Raw genomic sequence first — 17,527 nt, forward strand, 5'->3', positions numbered from 1 at the left:
TCTAAAAAGAAGTGTCCTCTGTACAGAACCCTATGTAGCACCACTAGTACCCCCTCCCAGTTTCAATAGACAAGTACCTTCCCTCTGACTTGTGTGTTTTTACCCATTAAATGACGTATAGCTTGACATGCCATGCTGCTACTTTTTCCCATGTATGGAATAATGTCAAACAGTTTAGCAGGGTCGCAGTAAGCAGCATACGTTTCCAGTCCCCCTTCAGGTGTTGCCATTACCTTGCCAGAGAATTTCATAGAAGGCAAGATCTCCTTTGACAAGCCCATACTATTCAGTATCTAGCAGAAGTGGGTCCCCGGTTTCATTTTGAAAAGCTCCATTATGACATTGGCCACAACTTTATAAAGCATACTTTTGAGACCAATGGATCTGAAGTACAGCCATGATATGCAGATGTTTTGTTTAACACAGCTGTTAGCAGTTTTACTTAGGTTTTCATTGATTATGTATGAAACCAGCGAGTATGTTGCCTGGTTCCACTGAACTTGTGGCAGTAGTTACCAAACCTATTGTTATATAAGGTGGCAGTGGTTACCATGCCTGTTATGTAAGGTGACCGTAGATGTTCATGTTTCACTGTTGCAGTCATCACATTCGGGTTTTTGCTTGCAGTAGCCCTCAGTCGGCCTAGTTATCAAAGTCTTGGGTCCTGCATTGGTTGCTGTCTCATCTTCCATAACGTCAGGTAGTCAGGGGTATAAAGCATGCAGCCAACGCCATTACATCAGTCTTTCTTGCCGTGCGGTGCCCGAAGCAGAAGCAGTTCGCAAGTGCCGGTCGGCCGACTCCCGAAATTTTCATTTTCGAGTTTCAGATCCAAAGTCTTCAACTAAGCTAAGTATCCCATTGGGGATCCTTTTTCTTGCTCTAAACCGATTTCAGTAAAAGTTAACAACTGTATTTCTTGTGGAAAGCAAATGCCTAAAAGATTTTCATTTGTACTGCATTCCTTGCTTAGGCCCAGACCACAACGTACCTCGCTGTCTGTTTTGTGCCTTATTCAAGCCGCATACTATTCGTCTGTTCATTTACGCATCCAGATATTTTGGTACTTGGTTCAATTATCCAGAAATGGCTTCGGTAAGCCACCTGACTACAGACATTCCGAAAAAATGTAAAGATAAAGGCAGAGAAAGACCGCATAGGTTCAAAGCTGCCGATGATGCTTCTCCTAAGCTAGTCGCTGGTAGTCAGTGAGGTGTTTTCGCAGCCCCTGATAACCCACTACTTCAGATTCACAAGCCTCTACTGAGACCCATTCGGTATGCCGCGAGATGCTTCAACTGTGGAACCTGCGAATGTTTCTACCTTGGATGGGTCCGGAGCAGCTGTGCAGGCACCGGCTTCTGAGGGTGTATTCAGGCCTACTGACTTGCGTATTAAACCAATACTATCTTCTTCAAGGCCTAAATTTCGAGCCATGCCTAGAAAACTGACACCCAGACCGCATGGTCAGGCCTCTATGCCTAAAAAACAAATGATAAGAATGGCTGAAGACCTTATTACTTTAATTAGGGGAAGCCAACCTTCCCCTAAGAGACCTAGGACTGAGTTTGCTTATGATACTTCTGACTCTGACCAGGATACTGAATTTTCTGTTTCCTCTGATGACCAGGATTTACCCTTATCTACCTGTGAGGATTCTGATTCAGAGGGCTGTATTCCCTCTGCTTCTCCCTCAGAGGATTTCTCTTTTGGTGAAACCTTACATACTCTCAGGGAGCATTTTCATTGGAAAAGTCAGGATTTCTCCGATTCTAAAAAGAGGTTTAGGGATTTCTTACTCCTGCCCCAGCACAGGCCTTTAGCCATACCTCATGTACTAGACATTGTTGATGATGCCTTTTTGGAATCTAGATTGGCACCTGACTCTCTACCTCCTGCTCCCAGAAAACCTGATTGATATTAGAGTCCCCGACTCTCAAGTTCCTTTTTAAAAATCCTACTGCGGCTCCTGAGACCATTTCACAGGGACCCAAGGGCATTAAAGCTACTACTGCCAAAAATCCTACCCCCTCTGATAGAGACTCCAGGGTGCTGGATAGATGGGATAAGAAGGTATACATTTCTGCAACTTTGGCCATTAGGGCCTTAAACTGTCAATATGTTAAAGTATCAACAGCATATTATTGGATTGCTTAAGCAGAAAATTATGTTGATTCCTGATTGTGCTGAAAATAAGGATTTACAGGATTTACTGAATACTGTGGTGGTGGTGCTGCGGTAGTGTTGTCGCCTCACAGACGTTGCCCGTTCGATTCTCAGAGCGTCTTCTGTGTGGCGACATGCGTGAATGGGCATTTCTTTGCTGAAGGTTGTGCGTTAGGCCCAGCAAGCCAGTACGTAAAAATCTACTGCCAATCATTAGCGGACCGGAGTTCCGCTGTGGCGACCCCTAACCGGGGAAAAGCTGAAAGACACAAACAAACTGCATTCAGCAGAACAGGTTGGAAAACATACTTGGCAGTGTGGTTTTGATTCACTAGAGGCATCTTGCAGGGCTGCTGTAACTGGGTCTGTACTTAGAAGGTATGCTTGGCTTAAGGAGCAATCCTTGCCAGATCATGTTAAAGCAAAATTACTGGATGCTCCCTTAAACTAGGACCGCCTGTTTAGAAAAAGGCAGAAGTTCTTAAAAAGATGGAGGAAAAAGCTAAATCCATGCAAACTGTTAAAGATTTTTTACAAGTACAACCTCCAATGTTTAGTAGGCATTGGCCTTCCAAGAATTGGTCCTTTCCTGCCTCTTCCAGGCCTTCTCAGTCCAAACCCAGATCCAGCAGAGCTCCCAGGCTTCAGTCCCAGGGTACGCACAGGACTAAGCAGTGGGAGACCTCCACTTCCGAATCTGGGAGTAATAAAATTCCCCCTATGGTAAACTGTCTGAATGACTTCTTTTTAAAACTTCCAAGCACTTCTCAACTGACTGCCCCTTTGGGGGGAAAGATTGCTCTTCATGCCAAGAACTGGGAACTCATTACCCAGGACAAATGGGTTTTAAATATTGTGTCCCAGGGATACAGATTTCACTTCCACACGTTACCAACACCAAGCGGGTGGCCAGATCTACCCCCAAATCAGTGGGCAGAGGCCCAAAAGCAAGTACTTTCTCTCTTAAGCATGGTGGCTATTCAGTTGGTATCAGAAGAGGAAAAGGGACAAGGTTTCTACTAGAGACTTTTCCTGATACAAAGAAAAGACAATTCATGGCATCCTATCATGGACCTGTCTACTCTAAACACCTTTTTGACGATTCCAAAATTCAAGATGCTAACTCTTCCCCAGTTACTCCTGGTTTGCAACACTAGATTTAAAGGAAGCATACCTGCCACATCCCAATCAGGGAATCTTGCAGAAGATACCAACGCTTCAAAGCAGGCTACATGCACTATCAGTTCTCTGCACTGCCCTTTGGCTTATCTACTGCACCCAGGGTATTCACAAAGTGCCTAGCTCCAGTTATTGCATTTTGCAGGCAAAGAAATATTCAGATATACCCATACCTGGACGATTGTCTAATTCAGGCAGAAAGCCAGGACATACTTTTGAATCATCTGGCCTTTGTACAAAGGGTACTAACTTGTCTGGGGTAAACCATAAATGAAAAGAAATCTCATCTGGTACCCTTTCAACAAATTGTATTCCTGGGAGCAAGTTTGAATACAACTTCCCAGATGGCTTTCCTCACGCCGGGGAAACATTCATTTGACAACCTACTTCAAACAAGTGGCCAAAAAACCCTGCTATCTGCAAGGCAAATACTACAAGCCTTGGGGTTCATGGCCTCCTGCATCCTTCTAATTCCATATGCAAGACTGCATACGAGGAGACTACAGTGGCATCTAAAAAGCCTATGGTGTCAACATTCTCAGGCTCTAGAAGCAATGATTCCTATCATACCTTGCCTACGCTTAGAGTTCCTTTGGTGGGCAGAGGCCTGCCACCAAAATAAGGGACTACCATTCACACTAACCCTGCCGCCCAAACCCTAACAGCAGACGCATCAGACTATGCATAGAGGGGCTCACCTGGCAGGGAAGTGCATTCAGGGCAAATGGAACCCAAGTCAAATGCACCTATATATCAATCAAAAAGAACTGTTAGCTGTACAGAATGCTCTGACAGCCTTCAAGGATCACATTCTTCCAGGACAATTAATGGTAAAGACAGACACCACCATACATAAACAAGCCGGGAGGTACCCATTCTTACCCCCTCTGCAGACTAGCCATGGCATTGTGGAACACAGCCTTGAGCTACCAAGTGAATCTACAAGCTCAATTCCTGCCAGGAAAACTAAATACACTGGCAGACGGACTAAGCAGAAACCTCATGGACCCACACGAGTGGAAACTGGAACCAAAGATTTTCAACATGTTGACAAGCAAATGGGAGAGCCCAGATATAGGCCTGTTTGCCTCCCCACAGAACTATAAATTGGACAAATTTTTCACAAGGATTCCCCACAAACAAGCATGGAAAGTGGATGATCTGTCCTTCAGCTGGAAAAACCTACCGGTTTATGCCTTTCCTCCTCTGCTTCTGCTCTCCAAAGTACTACTAAAGATCAAACAAGACAAACCAAGGACTATTTTGATTGCACCAGACTGGCCACGCCAACACTGGTACACCCCCTCTTGTGCAGTGTGTCACTGTTGGCCCATTATACCTGCCTCAGACTCCTGACCTGCTGTCTCAGCAGGAGAACCAGATTCTGCACCCTCATCTTCAAACTCTGAATCTAGCAGCCTGGCTAATTTCCTAATCTGTCCTTTACCATCCCTCAGTAAACCAGTGATTGATATCATTTTAGAGGCAAGGAGGCCTAGTATTAAAAAATTTTATGCTGAAAAATGGAAAAGATTCAGTGCCTGGAACCAACCAATCTCGAGGGACGAGCACAGCAGTGTCCAATTTACCTCAGATTTTACTATACTTAACTGAGATGCTTCACAAGGGCCTGTCTTTTTCATCCGTCAAAATTCACGCCTCAGCCATTTGAGCTCATTATAACACAGAACCTCCCCTCTTCTCTCATCCACTGCTCAAGCAGTTCCTCAGAGGGGCCAAAAGTTTAAGACCACCCAGGAGAGCCCCAACCCCAGCCTGGGACCTTAACTTTGTATTGGAAAAACTCGCTGTCCCTCCTTTCGAGCCATCTGCTACTGCAGATTTAAAATGTCTTTCTTGGAAAACAGCTTTCCTTTTAGCAATTACCTCAGCTGGAAGGGTATCGGAATTACAGGCCCTTATGGCAGTGGAACCTTTCATCATCTTTCATGCGGACAGGGTGTCCCTCAGAACCAATCCCTCCTTGCCCAAGGTGGTATCCAGTCTGGCGCTTAATCAGTCCATCCATTTGCCAACCTTCTTTCCTAATCCATAGAACAAAGGGGGAACGGATACTGCATTCTTTAGATGTGCACAGACAACTTAGATTCTATTTGGACAGGACTAAACCTCAAAGGAAATCTGAACAACTGCTGGTGGCATTTGCTGCAGTGACAGAGGGGAAGGCTATTTCAAAGCAAACCATTTCTAAATGAATAGGCCATTACATTCATTTTTGCTATAAGCACCATTGAAAACCTATCCCACAGGGGATCAGACCCCACTCATCCAGGGCTGCATCTACCTCTACAGCCTTTCTGAGAGGCGTCCCTACCAGGGACATCCTAGAAGCTGCTACCTGGAGTTCCGTACATACTTTCACCAAGCATTACCATTTGCCAATTTTCTCTATGTCCAGAGCTGGCTTTGCCACTGCAGTCTTGCAGGGCCTTATAGCTGGCCCTAATGCTATCTAAATTCCTCCTCCCATCTTTAACTTTGGGAATCTACCCAAATGTGATGACTGCAACAGTGAAACATGAAGAACGTAGTACAGTTGTGTACACTTACCAAAAATGTAGATGTTCGAGTGTATTCACTATTGCATTCCTTGTTACCCTCCCTCCAGCCCCCTGACTTCTTTTGGCTATACCTCTACTCTCTTTTACTATGCTTAAAAGCTTTTTGGTGTATTTGCTTTTTTGTTGGATGTATAACGTTGTATTTTTATATATTTAATTGCTCCCCATTAGGGGGCACCTGACATCTGGGGCAAGAAAAATTGATGTAGTGGCATTGGCTGCATATTTTATACCCCTGACGTCACGGAAGAAGAGACCACAATCGACGCAAGACCCAAGATTTTGTTAATCAGGCCGACTGAGGGCTACTGCAAGCAGAAATGTGAGGACTGCAACAGTGAATACACTCTAACATCTGCATTTATGGTAAGTGTACACAACTGTACTTTTTTTTATTCAGTTTGTTTTTTTTTTCGGCTTTTTTGGTGTTTACATAGTTCAGCTTAAGTGACAGCTTAAATTTTTTTTATGATTTCATGCTTTTTGTGGCGCTTTGACAGTGAATGTTGCCATGACAGTGAATGTTGCCATTATATTTTCACGTCTTAGCTTTGTGTTCCATATGGTCCAGTGGTCAACTTTCTCCAGTGTTAGAATTTGATTGGTTATAGATGATTAGGTAGGAAACGTACTGTTGTTACTGATCCATGCAATACCGAAGAATATGTTTTTTTTTTTTTATTTGAGTTTAGTTTCCAGTTTTGTCATGTACCTAAAATGGTAAGGTAGCAAATATGTTGTGCAGGGTTAAACATTGGTTACCTCACTAAAGAGCGTTCATCTGTCGTCGTCTTTTTAGTGAACCACCATCAGTACTTGATGTACTTCAGATATTTATGGAGATTTAATTTCAGTTCAGTTATTTCAAAATCAAGTATACAGAGCCACTTAAAAAGTTTAGGGAGATCCAGCTAGAATTGGATGTGTTTTCAAGCAAATGTGTGTTGAACAGCAAATAAGTTGTTTAGAAATGCTTTAGATGTTCCTAAAATGTGTGTTGTGTGATGCAGGTTTTTGTAATTTTTTGAGGAGCTTGCATGGATAGTAAAAGCCTGAAGATCTTTCCAAGAACCGCCAACCTTTTACCTTACTTTCTTAAAGCATGCAGCGTTGTTAATTATGAGAATGTTGACAGCACAACAGTAACAACCCTTACTATGTTCTGTTTTTTTGATAGTTGGTGCCTCGCGTGCTGCTGTTGATGCTGGCTTCGTACCCAATGACATGCAGGTTGGACAGACTGGAAAAATTGTAGCACCTGTGAGTACAGAATTCTCCAGAATGCTTCTAGTCCTCTCTACTTTGTTATAAAGAGCTGAAAGCACTTTTATTTGGCTTTTTAAAGATCTCTTTAAAGTCATCCTTTGTTGAGCCTGAGTGTATCAGTTTTGCCTTCGAAGTCCTTGTGCATTGAGTTTACTGTTGGTGACTTAATCTCAGCATTTGCTTGGGCCCAGTCCCTTTGGATGTCATTTATTGGAATTTATAGGATATAAACATCAGAGGTCCCAATTTCTTTTCAGCACTTGCACTGCTCAGATCCTCATTACAGGTACCTGATTCTGTTCCTTACATATGGTATTACCCTGTCATATCAGCCGAGGTCCTCCAGCCAGAATCAAAGGCAGTAATTTCTTCCATTAAATGTGCCCCCTGCATTCTGAAGTTAAATGTCTGCATTCTGACTGGAGCGTGATGTAAAATCGTTTATTTAACTAGTCTGAAGTGGACAGACAGGCGTTATCTTTGGGACCTATTTTGTTCTACTTTCCAAAGCAAAGATTTTAGTTGCATTACTTTACACCAGCATTAAAGGTAAATCTAGTGGTTTACCTTTGATTAAATGAAAATGAAAAATCCGAACAGGCATAAATGCGAACTGGAAGTGTGAAAAACTGCAAGAATGCATTTCGAAATGTCGAAAATGACATAGCGGAATTTAGAATTAGCTTTTTTTGAACCCGTTTAAATATTCAATCCCTGTCATGCAGTAAAGTGATATGATGAGTCTGTGTCACACCAACGTGGATTCCCATAGAGTAGGACATGCATTTGTAACCCCAAACAGCACACTCCAGTAAATTGACACCATTGTCATAACATAATCAAAAATAAGGCATCCCATGTGTAAAATTACCATTCCTGTATCCAAGATCAGCGTAAGAAGATGGATTCCAGCCATACATCCTTGCTATTTCCTGTGCGTTCAGAATGAGCAGTGCTTGGCAACTAAGTGCACGAAGCCCCGTGAAGTGAGCTGTGCCTTATTGCATAACAGCCGATCAAAGGCTGCTTCCTTGTCCATTAGCCTCTTTCTCTGCGGTGAAGCTGGAACACACAATTCATGCCGTACACGCTTGTCATCAACATGGTTTTGTTCAAGTTGAATGGCATGTAATACATCCAGCAAGTACAACTGCTGCTTACCCATCAAACCCCTCAGTCTCCTGTGCCACCCCTCCACCGCGTTTTGGCTACATGGATAGCCCATGGTGCATGTATCAAATTGGTTCCAAAATGTGATGTCAAATGTAGGGGGGGGGGGCAATCTCTCTGTTGTTGAACCTCTCATCCCATACTGTCTAGGCCTGCCAAGTATATAGTTTTCCCTAAAGAAGGTGCTTAGAGACGTGCCACTTTCAGGCATGTCTGACTCAGTTTCACTAAATGTGGAAGCTACATCCTCTGGGGCCACGAATGCCAGTGCTGGAATCTCCTTACAGGTCATAGCAAAGCTTATATCACTTCCAAATGTTGCTGCCAAGTGCAGCTTCTGGATCTGGCGCCAGACTATTTGGCAAAGGTGAAACCAGCAACCTTTAGCCGATGCAGTAGGGAGATGTTTCTTAATACAATTTAGTGGTGTCTTCTCAAAGTCAGTCAGCCCCATGTTTGGCATCGGGGTTAGATTGTGATCCACAGACAGTTGGAGCACTGTGCTCCAGAACAGATCATAGCACTGTTCTGTCTTGCTGGGCAAAATGCCGTACACAACTGGGAAGACCTTCCTGCTGTTTGCACTGTCAAGAGCACAATGGATACTGTATGTTTGTCGACATTCAGATGTACTTATGGGGAATGTGTCATCAGCCATGATGTACTCTGAATTGCATAGCATTTTCAGGTTCTCAGGTGTGGTTATTACTACGACATGTACCTGATTTACCTCATCAACGGTACTGTGATGCACTATAAAGGACCCTGACTTTATGGTAATCGTGTCAGGCCTAAGGTCCCTTAATGACTTCATGGCCTTAAAAGACTCTGACTTTCTGTTGAATCTATGCCTCGTTATGCTCTGCTTCAAAGCAGGCAGTTCATGGACAACATCTGAGGAAGTGGTGGCCAGTACCTCTGAGACCACCTTACAGGGGTCCTCAATAGAGTGCTCTGCCCTCCTTTTCAGCTCATCCTGTACCCTAAACTCCTCTGCCTTCACCATATCAGGGACATGATAGTATTCTGTGCTCTCTAGCAGTTTAAAGCGCTCAGGGTCACCTTCGGTCACACACCTGCCCTTACATTTGTCCTTTTTTTTTTTTTTTTTTTTTTATGCAACGTCAATACTGCTTGTCATGCACTGCTTTCTCTTTTTGTAATATTGGTAACTGTCAACAACTAACAGCGGTCTCCCTTTTTGTGTAGTGCTCATACATAGGTTACATAGGTTACATAGATTAGTACTAAGCTAACTGCCCTTGCGAGCCATTTTAAGCCTAGCCAATTGTCCCTTGTGAGACTCAAACCCTGCACCTTGTGTTTGCAAGGCAAACACCTTAACCATTAGGCCACCCTCCCAACCCAATACCGTAAACAGCATTCAACACACCAGGCTTGTACGGAATTGTAGCTGCATCTTCCTAAATAAAACAAAATGCACTTATTTACACACTGCTGGGGCGATTTACTTCGTAATTACAATGTTCTGATTTTTGATTCTCAACTGCATGACTACTTTGTACAATCCGGACTTGTTGGCGTAGCAGAAAAGTGGTCAGGGAAACAACACAGAGGCAGAACAATGTCTCATTCACGTTTTTATTATTGCGAAGCCAACTTGCATCGCATTCAAATGTGCGAAACATAATTGCACAAATTCTGTATGTTGTTCGCCCTATATCTATTCAACATTATGGGATCTTGAAAATATACTTCCGATCAAGTAGAGTTCACACTTATGAGTTTCATTCAATCAAAGGTAAACCAATCTAGTTTTACAGAGTTGGACCTATGAAGACATTTTCTGTCAGGCAGATTTTGTGCAGCTGACTCTTAAAACTGCTTTTCATTCATGTAATTTCCTTGTAAGGCATATTTTAACCTTCATGGTCATTGACTTTCGGATAGGATAGAGGTGTGTCCATAGACTTTTAATGAATAAATATCCACACTTGTGTGGGGCACTTATATTAAAGTTTGTGCACCTGTGCTGGTGGTAACCTTACCCTGACACCACCAGGGGTTCTGTAGCTTTATTTTGACTGTGACCTATTAAAGTTCACAAAGTATTTCATTAAACTGTCCCAAATTTTAGTGCCAGGGTAAAAATTAGATGTTGAGACACAACTTGTATGTCACAGCTTGTGTACAAACTGTTGAAGACCTGTTTAGGACAGTCCAGAATGTTCCCCTACAAGTTCAGCAGTGCACGGCTTAGAGACAGTCATGCAAAAACAAAATAGCCAGCACCAAGGTTTAAAAAGTATATAACTTTTAATATAAAATTATCACAAATAGACCAGTTTCGGCATTAATTTCAAGTCTTCCTCAGTGTAACCATAGAAATAGCAAGACACTCCTTATATACACGCACCCATATAGAAACAGGAAAATCCTTGGCTGTTCACAATTCATTTAATCCTGGAGGAATTAAACCCCCCAACTTAATTATCCATCTTTTTTCTTTATTGTTCAAAATGTTGTGCCAGCCACTCTTGTTTGTTCTAGCTCCCTTAATAATGTCAATGACCGTAAAAGTTGCAGAGGGATGTTTGAGAACATGCTTATATAATGCATTTGTCTGCTTTTTAAGTTTGATGTCACTCGTGTTTACTCATCCTAAATTTAACGGGCCTGGATGTTTGGCCCACATAAAAGGCCGAGCATGTACAGGTGGCAAGGTATATAACCCAATCCGATGAACAATTGGCACAGAATTTTATATCATATACTTGACCGGTATTGCGACTGCTAAAAGTTTTTGTTTGGTTAAGTCTATTACAATGAACACAATGACCACACCTGAAACATCCATGCAGTGTATCCCCCGAAAGTGTAGATTGTTGAAATGGAACAGCTACCTGGGTACCCACCTTATAATGACTAAAGTGGGACGCCAGGGTCCTACCTCCTCCTAAAGCCAAATCAGCACCGTTCATCAAAGTCCTGATTTTCTCATCGTCCAACAAAATGTTCCAATTTTCCTGTACCACCTCACAAAAATACTGGTGTTGCATCCATATGTAGTGATCATTCTGATAGGGGCTGACTCATTTGTGGATTTATGTTGATATTGTAACAATTCCTGTCTGGCCATACCACTAACCTCCCTGCAAGCTATAGTGATTACCCCAGGTTTATATCCACGTTCCTTGAACCTCCTGACCATATCAGCTTTATAATAATTATGTTTGTCACTACCACAACAAATGCGCTTCACTCTCATGAATTGAGATTTTGGTTTGTTATGAATGACATGTGGCGGGTGATGACTGGTCGCATGTAAAAGTGAGTTATATTCAGGGAATTTGCAAAACACCTGTGTGTCCAAAGTACCATCCACATTCTTGGTAACTAGGACATCCAAAAATGTAATGTGGTTAAGATCTTGTGTACAGGTGAACTCAATACCCCATTTGTTCCCATTGAGGTAATCAACAAATTCCCGTAAGTGCTCCAAATCAGCCTTCCATATAAGCCTACAGTCATCCAAATATTGATGCCAGATGTCAATTTCTGGCAAATACAGATTGTGTAGGGGATCATATATGAGGTGGTGTTCTATATAAGCCATAAATAAATCGGTGTAAATGGGGGCAAAAGATGCCCCCATCGCCGTCCCCTTAGTTTGCAGAAAGCATTTATCTTGGTAGTAAAAAAACAGTTTTGGTCAAGACATTTTCTGTCATGAGTATCAACAAAGTATTGAATCCTGGGGGATATAATTCGGCAACTCCCAACCAATCCTCAATGGCCAAAAGGCCAGCCCAATGAGAAATATTGGTATATAGGGAGTCCACATCCAGTGTACAAAGGAACCAATGTGATACAACCTGGGCATCAGATAGTATTTCAGTGGTATCACATATTCTAGATTTCACTAGGGGCAGCAGAAGTTTCAGATATTGAGTCAAAAAAACAGCTAGTGGTTCAGTCAGCAATCCCCTACCAGAAACAATCTGTCTACCCGGAGGGTTAGTTAAAGATTTGTGAATTCTTGGTAACAGATAAAAGTGTTGCCTTTTAGGATCCTTTATCATAAGATGATTTGCAGTATTGTTGGATATAACCCCTTCATCCACAGTATTTTGAATGAAATCATCTATCTGATGTTTAAATGTATTAGTGGGGTCCAGTGGCATAGGCATATAATATAATGGTTGTCCAGCTGAATTAAATCTTGTCTTTCGTGGAAAAAGAATTATAATGTTACATTTCCCACGGTATAATTTGTAGTTCATTTTTTAAGTTGCATCACCTAAATGCAGGATGTGGCTGTATTTTGGTCTTTTTGAGCATCCCGTCCCCAGATGACCATGTGCTGCTTAGTTTCACTCCATTCTCCACTTTAAGTACTACCCTCAACCAGTTGTGGCTGCCAGATGAAGAGAAGGGGAGCAGAAGTTCATAGGTGGCTAAGCCATGACAGGCAGGGTGGGAGATGGGACATGGCGTACGTGACACTGCCTACTTCAAGGAGTTGTGTGTGGTAGGACTTTTCTTGGGCCCTACCTCTTCCATGCTGACTGCATCTTGGGATGCTGGGACAGGCTGTGAAGAGTGATCAGCTGAGGATGTCCACTGTAGCCGCTAGGATGACCACACCTTGTCAGTCCCCCAACCCCCCCCCCCACACACACACACATACAGCCTGGTGATTTGCTCCAAGTCTTGGCCACTTACAGGGCTGTAAGAACAATCTTTCCCAGCACCAGCATGATTCTTCATCCCAGGATAAGCATGCCCATCCTTGTCTGCTCCGTCAGATGCCCGAGCTGCAAACTGAAATCTGGTCTCCTGAGATGCAGTCAAGGCTTCATCTCTCTATGTTACTAGTCTGGGTCAAAATATAGTACCGCCTACCTGGAACAATTTGTTATGCTACAAATAATATTACTCAAGTGAAGTTACTTATGCCTGTTTTTGTATTACCTTCAAGGGGCTGCAAATGTGATTCAGGGTGTTGACTTTGATCTGATTGGTGTAACTGAGTTTTTTGTTATGATGGGGATTAAGTCCTTTTAGTGATGCTTACAACCTCTGCTTTTTCATTTTTAACCTTCAGTATGGTCAGCATTTTTAGTATAACATTGTCCTTGTATTATTTTCCTAAGAAAACTAGCCAGCTTTTACAAAATCTCCATAGGTTTTGTATGTTTATAGAATCCGTTTATAGCTTTTCCATTTGCCTTATTTTCTAAAAGCAATTAGAAGACTTAGCTTTATTCGGACTGCCTTATTGTGTTACCTTTTGAGTTGCATGAAAAAATATAGTGGTAGTCACTTTGTTTGATGCTTTGTTTAAGTGATGATTTATTGTAGCTAGTCTCCATTGTATATAATAGTATACATTATGCTTTGATAACTGAAGCAGAAGTGGGAATGCTTGGTTATTTCTGTAGCAATAAAACAACTTTGAGATTCCTTATCTCTTACTGGTTGTCATACAGGGAAACCATGCTTAGTTACTGACAAGTTAAAAAAAAAATCCAGCATTGATGTTGGAGACGAGATTCTCCTGCAGGCTTTGAATGCGTATTAATTCCGATATATTGTGGTTGTTAGTCCAGTTGAAATTTTGACTGTTGGTGAAATATTAATAGTAAGTTCTGGGTTTTGTTCAAAAATAGAGCCAGGAAGAAATGTAATAAAACAAGAATCAGATTCTCAAACCCCAGTTATAGATGTTCAACATTCGATCACAGTTGCAGTAGCGTAAGCTATTTAGGTCCCATCCCCTGCCAGCTTTTCTAAGCTTGAGGGCACCACCCCCATGTGCTGTCAGGAGGTCAAGAAGATCTGCATATATAATGATAGTGGCAAAATCTTCAGAGCTTTCGTGACATTGAAGTGTGCTCCTTCGATGATCTTTGTGAAACTGTGACTAGCGATCCTTTAAGGCTGGATAGAGAAGTTCGCCCTTGGGGAAAACCTTCAACATAATTCTTCTGAGGAAATCTAGTCTTTTCTGTGAGATGTGAATGTGAAAATCGTTTGGTTTTGGAAGCTTGTATGTTAGGATGGTCACAGTTGTCAGGGGATTAATTACTATGTGAAAGCTTGTATGAATAAACTGTATAAATATCTATTTTATGACCGTGTTTCCTACATATGTATGTAGGTGTTATGTGCTGGGGGCAGAAAGTTATGTTTTTATTTACCTCTAGAGCCAGCATTTGCTATAATAAGGCTGCCAACTGTGTCGGGCTGTGCTACTTGTTTTCAGTGCTGCTTTCTCTGCTGAACCTATAGAGCAGTTGCCTGCCTCCTCTGTTTTGTTCCCCCTGTCCAGTCTCTTCAGTTCTTTGTTCCCCCTGTCCAGTCTCCTCATTTTTTTGTTCCCTTGTCCACAAGAAGAAATTTGTCAGGGGTCATTGACTGTCATGTGATCTCCAGTTGTACCTCAGCCACTCATGGATGACTCTTTTGCGGCCTTGTTTGGTTTCTTGGACCACTTCTCCCTTTCTGTTGGTCTCTCTGATGTAGCACTTGCTGCCACTAAAAACTGTGAAATAGAATAGTACTGTCTGCAGGGTTGCCTTACACGGGCAGTGGAGGACTGCTCTTGTCAGTCTCTGGGGAAAGGGGTGGGTAAAGGTCTACCACATAGCTGGAAAAGGAAGCCTGAGCCCTGTGGTAGTATCCCTGCTTTGGGTCTGTCTTTTTCCATGGAGTTTCCAAGGAAAAGAAAACAAAAAAGGGGGAAAAAAATTCTGTTTATATTTCCACGGATGGGGAAGATTGCAATTTGGATGCAATTTGCACAGAGGTTAATTTATGTTTTTACTTTACCTACTACTTCTGCAGGAAAGAAAAGATAGTTCTGTCTCTCTCTCTCTGTGTGTGTCTCTCTCTCTCTGATTCTGAGGGAGCGTTGCTTCAGATTTCCCTCCAAAATATCTTCCTTTTTCTGATTTGTCTAAGGTAAGAGGTTTTCAGTGGGACCAGAATGAACTTCCTAGTGCCCAGAAAATGTATTTTGTTTTGTTACAGTTGGATATTTTTGTGTGCAGCTGTTCCTCTTGTTTTGTCTGCTGTAGAAAATGTTTGTTTTTCTTCACAGCTTATAATTTTACCTACATCAACCTCCTGCCCTTGGGAGGTCTGACAAGGTTATACAAGGTCATGCAGCCTCAGAAACGCTTGCTTTCTTAACTGTAAAGGCAACTCAGTAATGATTTCTGTATCCAAAGCTGCTTCTGCTAGACAAACTGTTAATGCTAATCCTATTCCCTCTGACAAAGATTGGAAAGTTTGACAAATGTAGGTAGAAAGTTTATTCTTCCACTTAATGTTCAGAATTTTGAACTTCCCAGATGTTCATCGTGTTACACTGCTGCAGTCATCACACTTGGGTTATCCTGCCGTCAGGCAGTCCCACAGTCGGCCAGAGTTCCAAAGTCTTGGTCCGGCATCAGTTGCTGTCGCTTCTTCCCCGACGTCAGTGCGCCAGGGGTATACAAGAGGCATCCAATGCCATTTTCTTCTGTCTTTCTTGCCGTGCGGTGCCTGAAGCAGAAGCAGTTCACAAGTGCTGGTCGGCCAACTCCTGATATTTTCAATTCGAATTTCAGACTGAAGTCTTCAATATAGCTAAGTTCCCCGTTGGGGAACCTTTTCTTGCCTCAGTCCGATGTCAGAAAAAGTTAACAATTGCATTTCTTGTGGGAAGCAAATACCTCATAACGACGTTCATTCTTATTGCATTCCTTGCCTAGGCCCCGACCACGACGTCACAGGTTGTCGGTTTTGTGCTAGGTGTAACAAACGAACTATAAAACGTTGGATTGATTTCACCCGACATTATTTTGGTAGGAAATTTAATTATACCATGCTGTCGGAGCAACCGACGATGGGAATGCATAAAAAAAACCGCAAAGATAAGGACAGGCAGCCGAGATCCAAACCAGACTCTGAGGCCTCTGCTAGGCCAGTCGCCAGTTCTCCGGTTTTCAGTGAGGCACCTACGCAGCCCCTGACGACCGCTGATTCAGAACCCCAGGCGGCATCCGATTCCCAAGAGGAGATTGCTAGGCCTCCACAACCTTTATCTTTAGGCCCCTCCGACTCCATGGCTGAAGGAGATTCCGGTGCAGTTGAAACGCCTTCAGTTGCAGAAGGTGTCTTCAGACCGACTACAGTCACTATTAAATCCTATGCAAAGCTGAAAACTCCTTTAAAAGCAAAGAAGACTGTATAGCAGTCTCTAGTACAAGGTCCCATGCCTAAGAAACAGATGCTTAAGATGGCTGAAGACTTAATTACCCTAATCAGGGGTTCCCTCTGACAAAGATCGGAAAGTTTGACAAATGTAGGTAGAAAGTTTATTCTTCCACTTAATGCTCAGAATTCTGAACTTCCCAATTCACATGTTAAAAGTCGGGAACGTGAAAATACCAACTGCTGACCTTTTTTCTTTCTGAGGTGAAAGATTCTTTGAATGCCTTTCACTACTTTTTATGTAATTTAAACATGCTATAAAGTGTTAAGATGTTGCTGATACATACCTACAGAGGTGCTGAATCTGTGTCAGTCAAGAGAAAACTTGCTTGGCTTCATTCTCAGAATCTTCCTGAAGATGTTAAAACTGAGAATGTTAAGTTGTCTATCTCGCCTTCATTCTTGCTGGATGGGTTCGGAGCCGACCTCGGCTCCGACTCTGCCACTCTAAAAGCTCGAGAGTTGGTTCCACCGGCTCGAGGCTCCCCTTATATCCCACAATGCTAGGCGAGAGTTACCCCAGATCTCGTTTGCCGCTACAGCTTCGAGGTTGGTTGCTTCTACCGGTTCCTGGTGAGTGTTACTTTTTACTTGTAAAAGTTACTCTTTTAAACCCCTTTTAAGTTAAATTTCTTCTTAGTTAGTGTAGATTAAAAATCTTTATCCCCGACCCTAAAATTTTTCCGTTTCTCTATTAAAGAACCTTTGGTTCTTCCTTTGGGCCCTTAGGCCTTCCCTATCCCTAGTGGAGTGTTTGTGTTTCTTGTAGTTTACTTTAATTTTAGTGTACTTAATTCTAGTATTACTACTAAAATTATTATTATTTTTTCCTGACAGGGTATAACTTGTGTGTTTGGGTGTGTGTTTGTGTACACCTGTCAGTCAGGGATATGTCTAAAGAAGCAAAGGTCTCCGGATTCAAGAAGTGTGATGCGTGCTGT

At 42.5% G+C, this 17,527-nt stretch overlaps 1 protein-coding gene across 1 annotated transcript in view; it reads left to right on the plus strand.

The window, feature by feature from the left end:
* ETFA (electron transfer flavoprotein subunit alpha) overlaps positions 1-17,527 on the plus strand; it is a gene marked incomplete at its 3' end in the record, with an annotated part of 355,222 nt that overhangs the window by 214,610 nt on the left and 123,085 nt on the right. Inside the window, 1 exon segment of the mRNA XM_044077468.1 lies at positions 7,105-7,187. Coding sequence (XP_043933403.1) covers positions 7,105-7,187 — 83 coding nt within the window.

This window comes from Protopterus annectens, chromosome 7.part0 (genome assembly GCF_019279795.1).
Source record: "Protopterus annectens isolate FY-2018-M chromosome 7.part0, PAN1.0, whole genome shotgun sequence".
Classification (NCBI taxonomy): domain Eukaryota; kingdom Metazoa; phylum Chordata; order Ceratodontiformes; family Protopteridae; genus Protopterus; species Protopterus annectens.